The 14,420-nt window shown below is 43.3% G+C and overlaps 2 protein-coding genes across 2 annotated transcripts; one reads left to right on the top strand and one right to left on the bottom strand.

Annotated features, from left to right (window-relative positions):
* Positions 1-2,264: 2,264 nt before the first annotated feature.
* Positions 2,265-9,992, top strand: pmelb (premelanosome protein b). Its single transcript, XM_076741067.1, has 12 exons — positions 2,265-2,354; positions 4,133-4,228; positions 4,514-4,660; positions 5,054-5,182; positions 5,607-5,768; positions 6,761-7,093; positions 7,597-7,827; positions 8,437-8,574; positions 8,663-8,765; positions 8,858-9,063; positions 9,173-9,263; positions 9,546-9,992. The coding sequence occupies exons 1-12, from the start codon at positions 2,297-2,299 to the stop codon at positions 9,706-9,708; spliced, it is 1,857 nt and encodes a 618-aa protein (XP_076597182.1). The 5' UTR covers positions 2,265-2,296; the 3' UTR covers positions 9,709-9,992.
* A 556-nt stretch (positions 9,993-10,548) lies between these two features.
* Positions 10,549-13,518, bottom strand: LOC143326973 (tubulin alpha-1B chain-like). The gene is made up of 4 exons (XM_076741065.1): positions 13,381-13,518; positions 11,996-12,218; positions 11,756-11,904; positions 10,549-11,658 (listed from the first exon to the last, which is right to left on the bottom strand). Exons 1-4 carry the CDS (start codon positions 13,381-13,383, stop codon positions 10,678-10,680), a joined length of 1,356 nt encoding a protein of 451 aa, XP_076597180.1. The 5' UTR covers positions 13,384-13,518; the 3' UTR covers positions 10,549-10,677.
* Between the last annotated feature and the right edge of the window lie 902 nt (positions 13,519-14,420).

Below are 14,420 nucleotides of genomic sequence, written 5' to 3'. Positions count from 1 at the left end.
AAGGCAGCAGGATGGGCCACATTCTTGTTGCTAGGCAACAAGGTGCTGAACATCTCGTTGAGTATCAAGTTGTAATCAGAGTCAAAAGAAAGATTATCCGCAAATTAAAATGTGCCTTTCCCTCATTTCTGTGACTTATGGGAGTTAGTATTATTATATGTGTCCATGTGTATGGGTACCTGTATACTAAGGGATATTTTGGGATGTCTTTGTGCTGTATATACATGACAGAGTATGTACGGATTTTTCCTTTTATCACTATAATAGATTTTTTTTTTTTTTTTTTTTGGTACACACAAAGTGCAATAAATAAATAAATTGTTTATATCCTCACTTCACATTTTTCTATTTAAAAAGACATTAATAAGTCAACAGTCAGCATTAAACTATTTGTAGGAACTGAGTCAAGAACTGAGGCAAAAAATCATAAAAGCACAAATCCACATATGAAAGCAGACGTCAGCTTATCGTTTCAGTTTGTGAAAGTTATTTTCTGTCTTGCAGTCAAAAAGACCTGGATACCCGGGTCCCAAAGTCCTCTACCCAGGAGAGGTCATGTCAGGACAGTAAAGACACCATTTAGGACAAAAGTTGGTCATTTTGGAGGATCAGGCCTCCTTGTTTCTTTGCTGAGAGTTAGATGAGAAGATTGATAGCTCTCATGTCTGCACGGCAAATATGGAACTACAGTCAGCAGCTGCTTAGCTTAGCTTAGCATGAACTACAGTATGATGCATGATTACCCCCTGTGGGTCCGTGCACACATGTTGAGGCCTGAAGGGAGTTACAGGGTTCACGGTGACAGCAGATGAAACAGGTCTGAAAAGGATTTGCTGTGAATGCTGACATTGTTTAAAAAGAGGTTTAAACAGTGTCACAGTTTGGCATATGATATGGAGACAAAAAATCTTTCAACAAAGTCACTTTATAGTGGAAGGACAAAGCCGGATGAATTTAGGGAGTCACAAGTGCTTCAATAATCCTCATTAACGTTGCATTCCTCCCATTTCTGCTGCCCGAGCACAGCCCCTCTCAGCAGACTGTGACCTGTTTTTCTAATGACACACAAACGAACGTCTCCCTGCTACACTTTAATATTTCCCACATTCTAATTCATCATTTACACACAGTTCATCTTCAGCTAATGTCACTCCTACTAACATAAAGTACTTTTCAAGAGTTTTCTATGACGTAGATTCGATGGCAGATAATCATCAGCAGCGACATGAATTTCTGAGTAAATCCGCACATAATTAGCTTCAATTAGACGGGCAGCCCAAAATGAGTCAGGTGATTTCAGCAGAGATTTAAGGGACTATTTGTATTGTGTTTGAAAGCGCATGCTTTGTGGAAGTGGCACCCAAATGTAGCCCTCATGATCTAAATATAATCCTGTTGTATTGTACTTTAAACAGTGGAATTAACATGTTTTTTTATTCTGTCAGAGGCCTCACAGTATCTCCAAACCAGCATGCAAAAAGAATTTTCACCATGATTAATGTTGGTGTCATTGTAAAATATTCACGCCTCTTTTCACATAAACGTATAACCACACAACACTGTGTTTTACTTTCTTTATTTAAGCAAAAGCACCAACAGCATAATGTAAAAATACTTCATGCACATAAAGCTCCTGCATTCAAAATGTTAGTTAAGTAAAAAATATAGAAATATTACCAGCAAATTATTGATGTGTTAGAATCATATTTCTATACATTATGTTATTTGATGTTAAATTCAACTTCTTTATATACACTGTTGGGTAATTTAGTCCATAACAAAGCATCATAAACTATGATCTTATCGTTTACTTTGTATGTAATATACAAATAACTGCAGCTGTGAAATACGGATAGTACAATATGCTCCCCTGTGAGATGTGGTAGAGATATAAAGAAGCATAAAATGGAAATATTTAAGTACAGTACTTGGGTAAAAGTAGTGCTCATGATCCACCGCTGACCGTATTTCTGTGTTTGTCTGAAACTTATTTCTTTTTGATTCCAGCGTGTCTCGTGATCTGCAGGAAAAGAGCATGTGGAATTTTGCAGGTCTAATGTGATTATGTGGAGCTTTCTCTACTGTATGTGCGACTGTAATCCCGGAGACGTGCTTCTACTGTAAATACACAAATGCAATCCATCCAGGTGCCCCTAAATCTGATTGGAGGAAGGTCACCGCGAAGAAGGCGGAGTTTCGCCTGCTGTGTGAGGTCGAGCACAGAGTTTATAAAGCCTGTTTTCTGTTGCCTGCTGCTCACAAAAGGGATATTTGGTAAAGAGCAGGTGGGCTGACGATGAGGACGTCTGTTGTTCTGCTGCTGTTGCTGGCTGTCGCTTCACACACTGCAGCAAGTAAGTACAGAAAATTCATTTTTAAGATGGATTTCAGGTAGAGGGTATACTTTGATTCCAGTTCAGACATCTTCTGTCATAATTCATGCTGACAAAGTGTTTCAGAGTCTTTAGGAGTCTCACAGACTAAAAGACGCAAAACATCAGTAATCAGAGTTAGGACTCCTTCGAAAGGCCGCAGAGGAAGTATTCAGATCATTTAGTGAAGGTAGAAATACTGCCATACAGAAATACTCCATTCCAAGTAAATCCTGCATTCAAAATGTTACATATCAAAGTTTTATTACAGAAATTAAGCTAAAGCATCAAAAGTAAAAGTACTTTAGTAGAACTCAGAAAATATCCTCTGTGAGCGTTCCAGCATTATATATGATATTAATGGATTATCATCACTGTTGCATTAATGTGTAAGTAGTATTTCACTGTTGTATTGGAGATCGTTTTAAACATGCCTGTGTCTTTATGTGTACCTGTACCAGTTCCTCACATTTGTACTTAGGATCAATATTTGGGTAAATGTACAAGCAGTACTGCAGAGTCAGCGTCGGCAGTTGAGACGATGGTGTTACACTGAAATCTGTTTTAAATTCTGTTTCTGTCACTTTCTGAATCCTTCATCGATTAGTTTATTCAAGACAATATTCACCAAATTGTCAGACTGAAGTATTTTTAGTTCACAGGCGAGGATGGAGCGAGGTTCACCGCTTTGTGAACACATGATTGGATGAAGGATGTCACTACATGGACTCAGGAGCTCTGAAATGCGACATATGACAGTGTGCTGTTTACGTTTCACACAGCGTCTCGTAAACTTGTTTGGATTCAGGTCATAACTAAGCTCTTAAAAAGGTTTTGATTTCACCTGCAGAATTTTCTGTCCTCACATGAAAATCCAGTTTTTACTGTAAACATCCAGATTCACGTTTTTTCCCACGGCCTCTTGACTCAACCATGCATGAACGTACGTGACACAGAATGTGACCTTCTCAAAGCACAGCGCTATTTATCCGAATCCTTTTAGTCTTAAGTTAAAGGATTAGTTTATTATTTAAAATCTGTCTTTAACATTACTCACGTGTCCATATGTGCATTGACAGAGACATGAAAAAAAAGTGTCCTTTAACTACATTAAACATGTACAATGGCTCATTTTTTCGGCTGCTCGTGCAAAATCTTTCATCCTGCACATCAACTTTCACCATTTAACATGAAGTTCAAGCAGAAAAGGAGAGTGACCGTCTGACACAGCACAGACCGAATTCATGATCAAACTCAAGGGTCTGATTCAGCTCATAATCAGATTTATTGTCCGCCGGTATGTTTAATCCAAATTCAGCTCTGTGGCATTGTTAATCACACACACACACACACACACACACACACACACACACACACACACACACAGGAGCTTGCATATGCTCAGCTGAGCGTCACATGAGAGGGATTGAAGGGACAGGAGACCTATAAACACCCTGGTTTGAGCTTTGGTGGCCACCTCTCACCTTGTGACATCAAAGTACATATAAATACGTCAAATTAACGAACTTTGAAGTTTTGTCAGCTGTAAAACAAACGAACAGATGTGATTGTGCTCATGGATTCATTCTTTGCTTTATGGGTCTGTAATTCTAAGGAGGTTTCTTGGAAAGCATGATGAAGGTCCATAAAGAAAACGCTCATTTTAATTCAATTTAATGTCAAGCACACCATTAAAGGCCGTGGCGCTCATGTGTTTGCATTCTCTTTTCAACATAATGTGTTCATGTTTGATATTTCAGAGCCCAAAAACCGTTTCACTCGCTACCCGTCATGGAACACTAAAATGTACCCAATCTGGAAAGATGGAGACCCCCGATACAAAGACTCCTGGAAAGGTACATCTGTTGGAATATTGCTGGAATAATGACAGATTATGGTTCTTAAACGCTCATACTTCCTGATTTTATGAGTCTTTTTGTAGTATTTTTGGGGGCACTCATTCAGATAGTCACAGTGGGGAGCTGACAGGAAATGAGGGGAGATTGAATTGACACGCAACAAAGGTCAAAGTTCATGGTGATTTTATAAGGTACAAGGTTTATTTAAGCTTGTTGAACCTTTGGGTCAAGACGATCATTGACGTGTCGATTACTCAGAGGTTTCCTGTCTTCTTTGTCCAGGTGGAAGAGTGAGTTTCAACGTAGGGAACGATTCACCGACGCTGACCGGAGCCAAAGTCACCTTCACCATCGACTTGGAGTTCCCACACAACCAGAAGGTGCAGCCTGATGGAGACGTTGTTTGGGCTGAAGACTGCATCGTCAATGGTAACACACCACATACACACACACATTAACGGTGCACACACCCCACAATACACACTGTTTTAGCAGCATGGTTGGGATGGCAGCTACTGGATGAAGTTTGGTTCATTTCTATTATTATCAGGTCAAATAATCTGTCTAATTCTTTCATTTTGAACTAAATGCCTGCAAAGCCAATGGCATTCCCATCAGCCTCAGCTGCACCTGTTTAGTGCTAATTAGCAAATGTTAGCATGTTAACATGGTGAACATAACCTGCTAATCATCTGCATGTTAACATTGTCACTGTGAGCGTGTTAGCATACTGCCATTAGCATGTAGCTCAAAGGCTGCAGACTCTTCATCTCTGATAAATTTCTGCCTCTGACAGTCACTGCGCTCTTTCTCCTGCTACAGGAACAAAGTACCATGAGTCTGAACCAGTATACCCACCTCAGAACACAGACTGGGAGGCCCTTTTCCCTGATGGGACACCAGTTAAGAAGGACAAGAAGCCAAACTATGTGTTTGTGTGGAAGACCTGGGGTGAGTGGAGCCGCCGACTCTCATCACATGTTTCTGAATTATGTCTTTTCTGGGGGTCGCAGAGTTTCTTATGGCACATGCCACCACTGAAATATGACCCAGGAGGGATTATGAAGGAATCATATGATCAGATTATGTCACATCATTTGTCCCACATGTCAAAAAAATCCTTAAGGCAAACAATGCAGGACTTTCAGCTGTGGGATTCAGATGACTATTTAGAAGTACACTTTTTAAAAGTATATGTCAAACATACTTTAAATTAAGTAGAAAAAGTCAAAGTATACTTGTGATGACTGCTTTCTGACCTGGGTGGTGTCATGAGACGGGCTGGATTGAGATCGTTGATGGATGTGTGGAGTGAAGAGGCAGCAGAGAGCGTCACAGATGGACTCACTGCAGACTCTGGATGCTCATTTGGCAGGTCAGTACTGGCAGGTGGCAGATGGCCCCTCCTCCTCCCTGACCATCGGTACAGATGAGATCCCGCTGGGCTCCTACACCATGGACATCGTCATCTACCACTACAGGAGCAAGGAGAAGTTCATTCCTCTGGGATATGCCTCCACTCAGTTCTCCATCACTGGTGAGTTGGAGCCTGTATAGACAGGAGGGGGCTGCATCTTCTGTTGCACTTGTTAAGAAAGCAGCTGCCTGACCACAACTTTACTGTCCTGGTTCACTCTCACAGCTTTCATGGTGTCATCCAAAACTCCACTGTATGCTACCTGCTCAGCACCACACAGCAGACATACACAGTGAGACACCAGCTGGTTCTGAACACGGTGGAACATTTCGCAGCTAAAGAGTCAAATATTTTTGTTGAGAGTTGGTAGAGACCAAAATAAGCAACAGTTTGCTGACAAATTCACCCTATCAGCTTTAAAGATGTTGGAAAGGCTGGAGATTGTTGCACAGGGGCCCTCTTGTGGCAGAAGTGTGCAGCTGCACTATTGAACACATGGAGCTGTGCAGTGCTCTGACCAACACCCCAAATATAATCACTGCTGTCCACCAACACCTACACAGTCCACAGGGATCAGACATTCAGAAGTCAATGTTGTGTTCACAGCTGGATTCTGTTGCCCCCAAGTGGACAAAGAAATCAGTTATTGCAGGTTTAAGAGACTTACAGTCCAATTAACTGTGAATGGATTAAATGGCAGGTGGTATATATGATGCTAAGTCTACGGTCTAATTATATTTTATGGGGGGGGCAGAGCACATTAAAACAATACTTTGAAGTGAGCTAACAGGCTGTTTTTCATCTGACATTACAAACCAAGTGACTGAAATCATCTATAAGCAGCCAGATCAATAAAAAAGAAAAGAGAATATTAATGTTAGTGAAAAGGAAAACACACATGTCACTGTGCTGAATTATTTGGCACAAATCTTTTAAAATTACATAATGAATCTCACAGTGGAAGGCTGAAATAATGGGATAGGTAAAAAAAACAAAACAAAACATGAAAGATTAAACATTATAATAGTCCTCCCAGTGAGTATTTATTATTGTACTATTAGCTCTAAACTCCAGCTGTGGCCTGTTATTGATGACACTGGTGTCCTCCACAGATCAAATCCCCTTCGCCGTCTCCCTGGACCAAGTCAACGACATCATGGCCGGAGACATGCGCTTCATCCAGAACAGGGCGATCGCCTTCACCATCACCCTCCACGACCCCAGCGAGTACCTCAGCAACGCAGACATCACCTTCAACTGGGACTTTGGGGATGAGAGTGGAGCCCTCATATCCAGAGAGCTCACTGTCACTCACACCTACATCAGCTCAGGCTCATTCAAGCCTCAGGTGGTGATCCAGGCCGTCATCCCAGATAAGGCCTGCGACCCACCGGTTGATACCCCAACCAAGACCCCTGGCCCACCTTCTGACCGGGGCACCACAGGTCAGAAACAGAGGCTGTAGTTCCAGCACTTAACCCAACTTTTACATGTCTGTTGTGTGTTTGGAACATCGTTCTGTTAGAGGTGTTGGTGGGAGTTTGTGTTAAGAGCTAATTAGGCTAGCATGCTAACATGCTAAATTTTAAATATGGCAACCAACATACCTGCTTAGCTTTTGCACGTTAACACTTGCCATACAAACATGGTTAGCATGCTAATGTTAGCATTTAGCCCGAAGCACTACTGTGCATAAGTACACCTTTTGGTTAGAGCCAGGTGAGCTGTTGGCCCCTCTTTCCAGTATTTATCCAAAGCTAAGCTAACCAGCTGCTGGCTACAGCAGCATCGATCCTCCCATCTAGCTCACAGCAGGACAGAAAATAAGTGTATTTCCTAAAATGTTCAGTTATTCTTATCTATTTACAATAATGTCTACCATGTGTCTCAGCTCCACATTATGTCTACTGAAGCGCAGACCAAACTCAACCATCTTTCCTGTGTGTAGTAAAAGCTCCTGCACTGGCGTCTGCTGTCCCCTTACTGGTTTCCACCAAGGCAACTGGTCTGAATATCAACATGGTTCCTTCAGACACAGAGGAGGACAACACTGAGGACGAGGCCTCCACTGCCTCCAACGCTCAGCCTGGACAGGAAGCACCCACAGTCGCCAAGACCCCCTCTATTGTCAACCACCACCTGCCCGCTGAGAGCGAAGCTCCGGCCGGCCTTGGAGCAGGTCAGCTTTTTGAACAGCTATTTGTACATTGTTAAAATATACTTTTACGACAAGATCTCTTCTTCAATGAACCGTGAAAGCCAGCTGAGCGACTGCCAGATGAACCAGATAGGAGCCAATTTCCTAAAATGTAAATGTGATGTAAAGAAGCTCTGCCTTTGTATGAAACAAGCAGAGCAAGTTCAGAATGAATTGCTCTCTCGTGCTTCATCGTTTGAATTCTGATTTGCCTGCAGGCTGAAAGAGCACAGCTCAATTATTCTTACTTCATTTGATTTATTTATGGATCAATGAAACGCACCATCCCCAGTGTGTGAATGCACACTGAGCCAACATCTGTGATGGAGGAAGTATTCAGATCCTTAACGATAAATAATATCTGCCTTTAAGACGGAATAAAAGTAGAAGCTGCATACAATGGAAATACTCCAGTAAGTACAAGTACCTTGAATTTGTACTTAAGGGCAGTACTCGAGTAAACGCACTTAGCTGCATTCCACCACTGATGAACACAAATATTCAGGAACAGATGATTTGAACATTGTATTCATTTCTACCAACACGAATTAAAGGAGATAACGTCCTCCTGCTGCTGTTTGTCCTCATCAGATACGAAGCGAACACTGACACTCACCGGACGAGCTACCGTGGTCATGGTCGCTAAGAGGGATGCTGACGACAAACCCTCTGATGACGACTGTGTCATATACCGTTACGGCTCCTTCTGCACTGGCATTGAAGTGTTTGGTGAGTTAGCTTTCGTCAGTGCTGCGTTCATCAACATGAAAAGCTCTGAGGTGACTGTCAGTGAACGTCCTCCCCTCTTTGTCTTCAGAGGGCATTGAGAAAGTGGAGATCGTGCAAATGGACAACGCTGTGATGGCAACGCCTGAAATGGACAGAAATGTTTTGGATATCACTGTTACCTGCCAGGGCAGGTGAATGCTCCTGCACTTCATCAAATCATCCAGAATTTTGTTTCCTTTAAGCATTTTTTTGTTTGACTCAGTGGAGCATCTTTGTTCTCCAGCCTTCCCAAAGAGGTGTGCAGCGTGATCCTGGATGCAGAGTGCTTGAGGCCGATTGAGACAGCGTGCAACATGGTGGAGCCCTCCAAAGAGTGCCAGCTGGTGCTGCGTCACTTCTTCAATGACTCTGGTGTCTACTGCATCAATGTGTCAATGGCCAATGACGTCAGCTTAGCCGCCGCCAGTGCCAAAGTCAACGTCGACATGGGTACGTGACATAACCACCATACAGCAGTGCAGAGGTTTGATTGTTTGACTCAACAATAGAGCACATTTCTGCTTTATTCTGCTTCCTCACAATGTGGTCTTTGTTTCAGGTTCAGGTCTGTCCTCTCCTGGCACTGTCGCCACAGTGTTGGGTGTCCTGGTATTTGTTCTGGCTGTGGGAGTAGTGGCATATTCTTACAAGTAAGAACTGACTTTGTGGATATACTTATTATAATGAATTGTGCACAATTTAATTTACAACCACGATCCCCCCAAAAATTTGGACGCTGTATTATATTACTATATAAGCTTATATAAGAAAGAAAGGGCTGAGAGCTACAAGCAGAGCAGGAAAGTCAGACAGCTGGTTTTGTTTTCATGAGATTTTGTGGAAAATAGCAAAGATATGGAACATGACGAGCCTTATCTGTAAGGCACATCTAATTTAAACAACCTGTCTGAATTTCGTGTTTTGCTCAACAGGCGCTTTAAGTCCTACCGGCCTCTGAAGGAAGACATGATTGCGTCTTCGGGCCCTCAGCCCGGCCGGGCTCACAGCTGCTCGGCAGCCTCGATGTTCTGGAGTCTTCTGAACAGACGTGGAGCTGTGGACGACTGCCCTCTGCTGCAGGACAGGCCGGTGTGAACCATCGCCAGCCTTACACAACCAAATGCAAAACCAAGCAACCGATGATATGCAAGTTACAAGCACCTGGGAGGTCTTTTTATACTTTTTTAAACAGATTTTCTAAATGACAAATCCATGAGTGTGTCATATTTGGGTTTCAATCAAAAAATTCTTGAAATTATACCTTAGACATGCTCCGATCTTTTGTACCTACTTAGAGCAAGTTTGGTTTTAAAAGTGTGTGCTTTCATTTGGACAAAACTGAATTTGAATGTTTTTTCCAATAAACTTTGCTAAAAACATCGTGTAGTATTGTTTTATGTGATTCATGATATTTTTCTAAATGATGAAGCAGCTACGATAATGGTGAAGACGAGACAGACCCATAACAATTTGATTGGACTTGTGCATGTGCTATAAAACAACCAATGAGATTCCTTCCATCCCTCCAGGATTTGAGATTAATTAAAAATGCTCTGTAGGCTCATGATATCCAGACATTTCATTCAAAATAATCCTCAGAAAATCATGTTATGATTTATGAGCCAAAATTATATGGCTTCAGAATTCAGCTGAGATCATACCATCTAATGTTGCTCAGTTTATACTGATGCATAAATCAGGAAACAGCAACCATTGGACTGCACTTGAGTACCTATAGCTTTAACATGCTAACTTTAATTAGCCTTTAGTAATATCTTTCCCCTGTATATATGACAAATAGCTTATTTATTTATATTCTGTGTTGAAAGTCTCCAACCTGATTGCATAAGATACTTAAAATTCATGATTTTCAACATCTTGCAAGATAATGTACTCAATATATACTTAGGCTGAATTAACAACAAGACAAACAAATTCACATGTCACAGGAATTTTATTTAGAACAGAGCCAAACTGGTAATAGATGGACGTTTCTGTTTGGAATGCATTCAGGAACACATTGCAATCAATTATTTTCCTGTTCAACTGATGCCTTAATGCCATTTAATACTCCTCTCCTTCCTCCTCTCCCTCGCCCTCAATGGAGTCGACTCCAACCTCCTCATAATCCTTCTCCAGAGCTGCCATATCCTCTCTGGCCTCAGAGAACTCTCCCTCCTCCATCCCCTCACCCACATACCAGTGAACAAAGGCACGCTTAGCGTACATCAGATCGAACTTGTGGTCAAGGCGAGCCCAGGCCTCTGCAATAGCAGTGGTGTTGCTCAGCATGCACACGGCCCTCTGGACCTTGGCCAGGTCTCCACCAGGAACGACAGTGGGCGGCTGGTAGTTGATGCCGACCTTGAAACCAGTGGGACACCAGTCCACAAACTGGATGGTGCGCTTGGTCTTGATGGTGGCAATGGCAGCATTCACATCTTTGGGCACCACATCACCACGGAACAGCAGGCAACAAGCCATGTACTTGCCGTGGCGAGGGTCACATTTCACCATCTGATTGGCTGGTTCGAAGCAGGCGTTGGTGATCTCAGCCACAGAGAGCTGCTCATGGTAAGCCTTCTCAGCAGAGATGACTGGGGCATAAGTGGCCAGAGGGAAGTGGATACGGGGATATGGCACCAAGTTGGTCTGGAACTCTGTCAGATCAACATTGAGGGCACCATCAAAACGAAGGGATGCAGTGATGGAGGACACAATCTGACTGATCAGCCTGTTCAGGTTGGTGTAAGTGGGACGCTCGATGTCGAGGTTCCTGCGGCAGATATCGTAGATAGCCTCGTTGTCCACCATGAAGGCGCAGTCAGAGTGCTCCAGGGTGGTGTGGGTGGTCAGGATGGAGTTGTAGGGCTCCACCACAGCGGTGGACACCTGGGGAGCTGGGTAGATGGAGAACTCCAGCTTGGACTTCTTGCCGTAGTCCACAGACAGACGCTCCATCAGCAGGGAGGTGAAACCAGAGCCGGTGCCACCTCCGAAGCTGTGGAAAACCAGGAAGCCCTGAAGGCCAGTGCACTGGTCAGCCTGAGGACAGAGAGGGAGAGACAATGGTCACATATCAGATACAGTTCTGGCTTTTCATCTCATATTCTGGAGCAAAATCTGCTCTGACTGTACACACCAGTTTGCGGATCCTGTCCAGCACCAGGTCGATGATCTCTTTGCCGATGGTGTAGTGTCCACGGGCGTAGTTGTTGGCAGCATCCTCCTTCCCAGTGATCAGCTGCTCGGGGTGGAACAGCTGGCGGTAGGTCCCTGTGCGCACCTCATCTGAGGAGACAGGTTGGATCACAAATGACTTGAGGGTTTGACTTTTTGAAATCACAAAGCAACTATCTATCTATACTTAATGAGAGTTTACCGATAACAGTGGGCTCCAGGTCCACAAAAACAGCTCTGGGGACGTGCTTTCCAGCCCCAGTCTCACTGAAGAAGGTGTTGAAGGAATCGTCTCCTCCTCCGAGAGTCTTGTCACTGGGCATCTGTCCGTCTGGCTGGATCCCATGTTCCAGGCAGTAAAGCTCCCAGCAGGCATTGCCAATCTGGACACCAGCCTGACCAACGTGGATGGAGATACACTCACGCTGTGGAAAGAAAGAACAGGGGGGTCATTTACCTGTGCTCATTTAGTTTGAATTTCACATCTGTTTACAGACACCGCTGGCTTTAGCACGAAATCAACCACAACAACTGTAATATAAAAGCACCTTGAAACTGGGGACATTCAGGTGCTCCCCCTGCCTGAGATGAACAGGCAATGCAGCAGGAGGCACCTCCCTGCACCACAATCAGCAGGAGACAGAAATGCCTGAGAGCAGCCCCCGCTGAGGCAGGAGGCTGTTCTCGTCTTAACTCCAGTCTTTTTTGTCCTCTCGTCTTTTCATCCCACATCCCCCTCCCTCTTCTACAAGCATAAGCACGAATGCAAATTCCCCTGCGCGTGCACATCGCCAGTCTGGAATATTCCACTTGCTCTAGTGCCTTGAGGATGCAAAAATCACAGCGGATGTTTGGGAACCCCCCCATCGCTGCTGTGACAATTGATATCACAGAAATTTGCATATAATCCATATAAATTTATATATCAAGATCAAATCAATTGAGATGTGTTTATTTAGATAAACCCTTTATAGGTAATGCAGTGGGGTTTTTTGTAAAAAAAAAAAAAAAAAAAAAAAGCACCCATGTTTTCATTTACATATGCATGAAATTAAAAATCACATTTGCTGCGGTAACCTATGAATTAAAAATGATAGCTGCAATCCGACGTCGTCATCCATCCCCACCCAATCAGCCCCTCCCTGCCTGGAAACAAGGTTGTGCATTTGCAAGGTGTAAGATTTTAGCGTATTGACACGTTAAATTTGATCAAAACACTAAAAAAAGAGGATAAATTATGCAGCTGTTTGAAAGGAATACGGATTTGTCCTCCTGCTTGTCTGCTGCTGCAGCCTGAATAGCGCCAGTCAGTGCATTGTTCTCATCTCCACACAATGACAATCACATCGAGCCACTGCTGCAGACCAATCTGCGTTTCAACAGCAACACCGCGCTCTTCACTTCCATCCTTTCATTTAACCACAGCCAGTGTTAATGTAACGGCTATAAAACGCGCAGAAACGTGTCTGCTTATCACATCGGATCTGGAAACCCTGCACGACGCCGTGCAAACCACCGGCTGCTGTTAACCTTCATTTCTCCAACACAAAACCGCCCAGACGCACTAAAGACGGAGTATGGACTTACCATGTCTTCGTTTGAGGTTGAAAGAGGGAGAGGAGAAAGAGAAAATGTGCCCAAAAAGGCTTCTTAAAAACGGTGTGTTTGCGTCGCGTGTTGTACCCAACGGGGTCGATGCAACAACTGCTGAATGGGAGGGCGGCGCTATCGGATTTATATATGCAGGGCCGGGGATTAGCTCCTGTGCACTGAGAAAAAAAAAAAAAAAAAGCTTTTACTACCACCATTTGGTCATGCTGTTTAAACTACACTAGTCTGCATTTTATGTTCAAATTTGATCAAAATGATCTTTGTTAAAACGGCTCTTTGCAATGAGACGAATGTGACTGATTGTTTTATTTTTGAAGTGATTAAGAACGTGAATACTATGTGTTTTTTTCTTTCTTTCTTTGAGCCTTGTTATAATCTAATTTTCCAAATTTTAAATTCTTGCTTCAGAAATGTGAGGTCGTGCTCATTAAATAAAGGGCTAGTTCAAACAAAGGATATGTATTATGCATGCAGAGGAATGAGAAAAGACTGCATGCATCTATTATTTAGGCGTGGCTAACTGCTAATCAATATAAAACCACCCTGCTTTTAACAGCCATATCCAGGTATATATAAGTACATTCTCTGTCTATAAAAATATGTGGCCTTTCTTTGCAGGAGCTTGATGCACCTGATGCATTGTAAATGATGCAAAATGGCTGAATGCTTCTGCTGCACAAGATGCCTCCATCTCACTCGAGCTGATATCAGCCGGGTGTCCACATTGCCACTGAGGCCTGGTATCCACCCGGCATGCCAGCTCTCCAGCTCTCCACCCTCTTTGTCCCAGATTCTCTGCAATGATGTCATTCAGTGGGCCGATCACGTGGCTGCATGTCTGCCTGTCTCTGTGTGCCTCTGCTGCTCAGCCTGACTGAGGTCGGGCTGTGCTTCCTCTCGTTCTGTCTTGATTGAGGAACTGAAATTGCCTGAATTGCATTTTATGTGACATAATGGTTGTACTAAGGCATCTGATATGTGCACTGGCCGAGGTCCTCCTTCACTGTGGCTCCCGC

This window comes from Chaetodon auriga, chromosome 10 (genome assembly GCF_051107435.1).
Source record: "Chaetodon auriga isolate fChaAug3 chromosome 10, fChaAug3.hap1, whole genome shotgun sequence".
Classification (NCBI taxonomy): Eukaryota; Metazoa; Chordata; class Actinopteri; order Chaetodontiformes; family Chaetodontidae; genus Chaetodon; species Chaetodon auriga.
This window is presented reverse-complemented; position numbering and strand designations above follow the sequence as displayed.

What these genes read in the sequence shown, in the direction of transcription:
- pmelb (XM_076741067.1), top strand. Translation starts at nt 2,297, where the DNA reads ATGAGGACGTCTGTTGTTCTGCTGCTGTTGCTGGCTGTCGCTTCACAC. An exon ending in TTCTGACCGGGGCACCACAG is followed by an intron (nt 7,094 to 7,596) that starts GTCAGAAACAGA and finishes TCCTGTGTGTAG; the next exon opens with TAAAAGCTCCTGCACTGGCG. An exon ending in GTAGTGGCATATTCTTACAA is followed by an intron (nt 9,264 to 9,545) that starts GTAAGAACTGAC and finishes TTTGCTCAACAG; the next exon opens with GCGCTTTAAGTCCTACCGGC.
- LOC143326973 (XM_076741065.1), bottom strand. An exon ending in CCTGGAGCCCACTGTTATCG is followed by an intron (nt 11,905 to 11,995) that starts GTAAACTCTCAT and finishes CTGTCTCCTCAG; the next exon opens with ATGAGGTGCGCACAGGGACC. An exon ending in TGGACAGGATCCGCAAACTG is followed by an intron (nt 11,659 to 11,755) that starts GTGTGTACAGTC and finishes CTCTGTCCTCAG; the next exon opens with GCTGACCAGTGCACTGGCCT.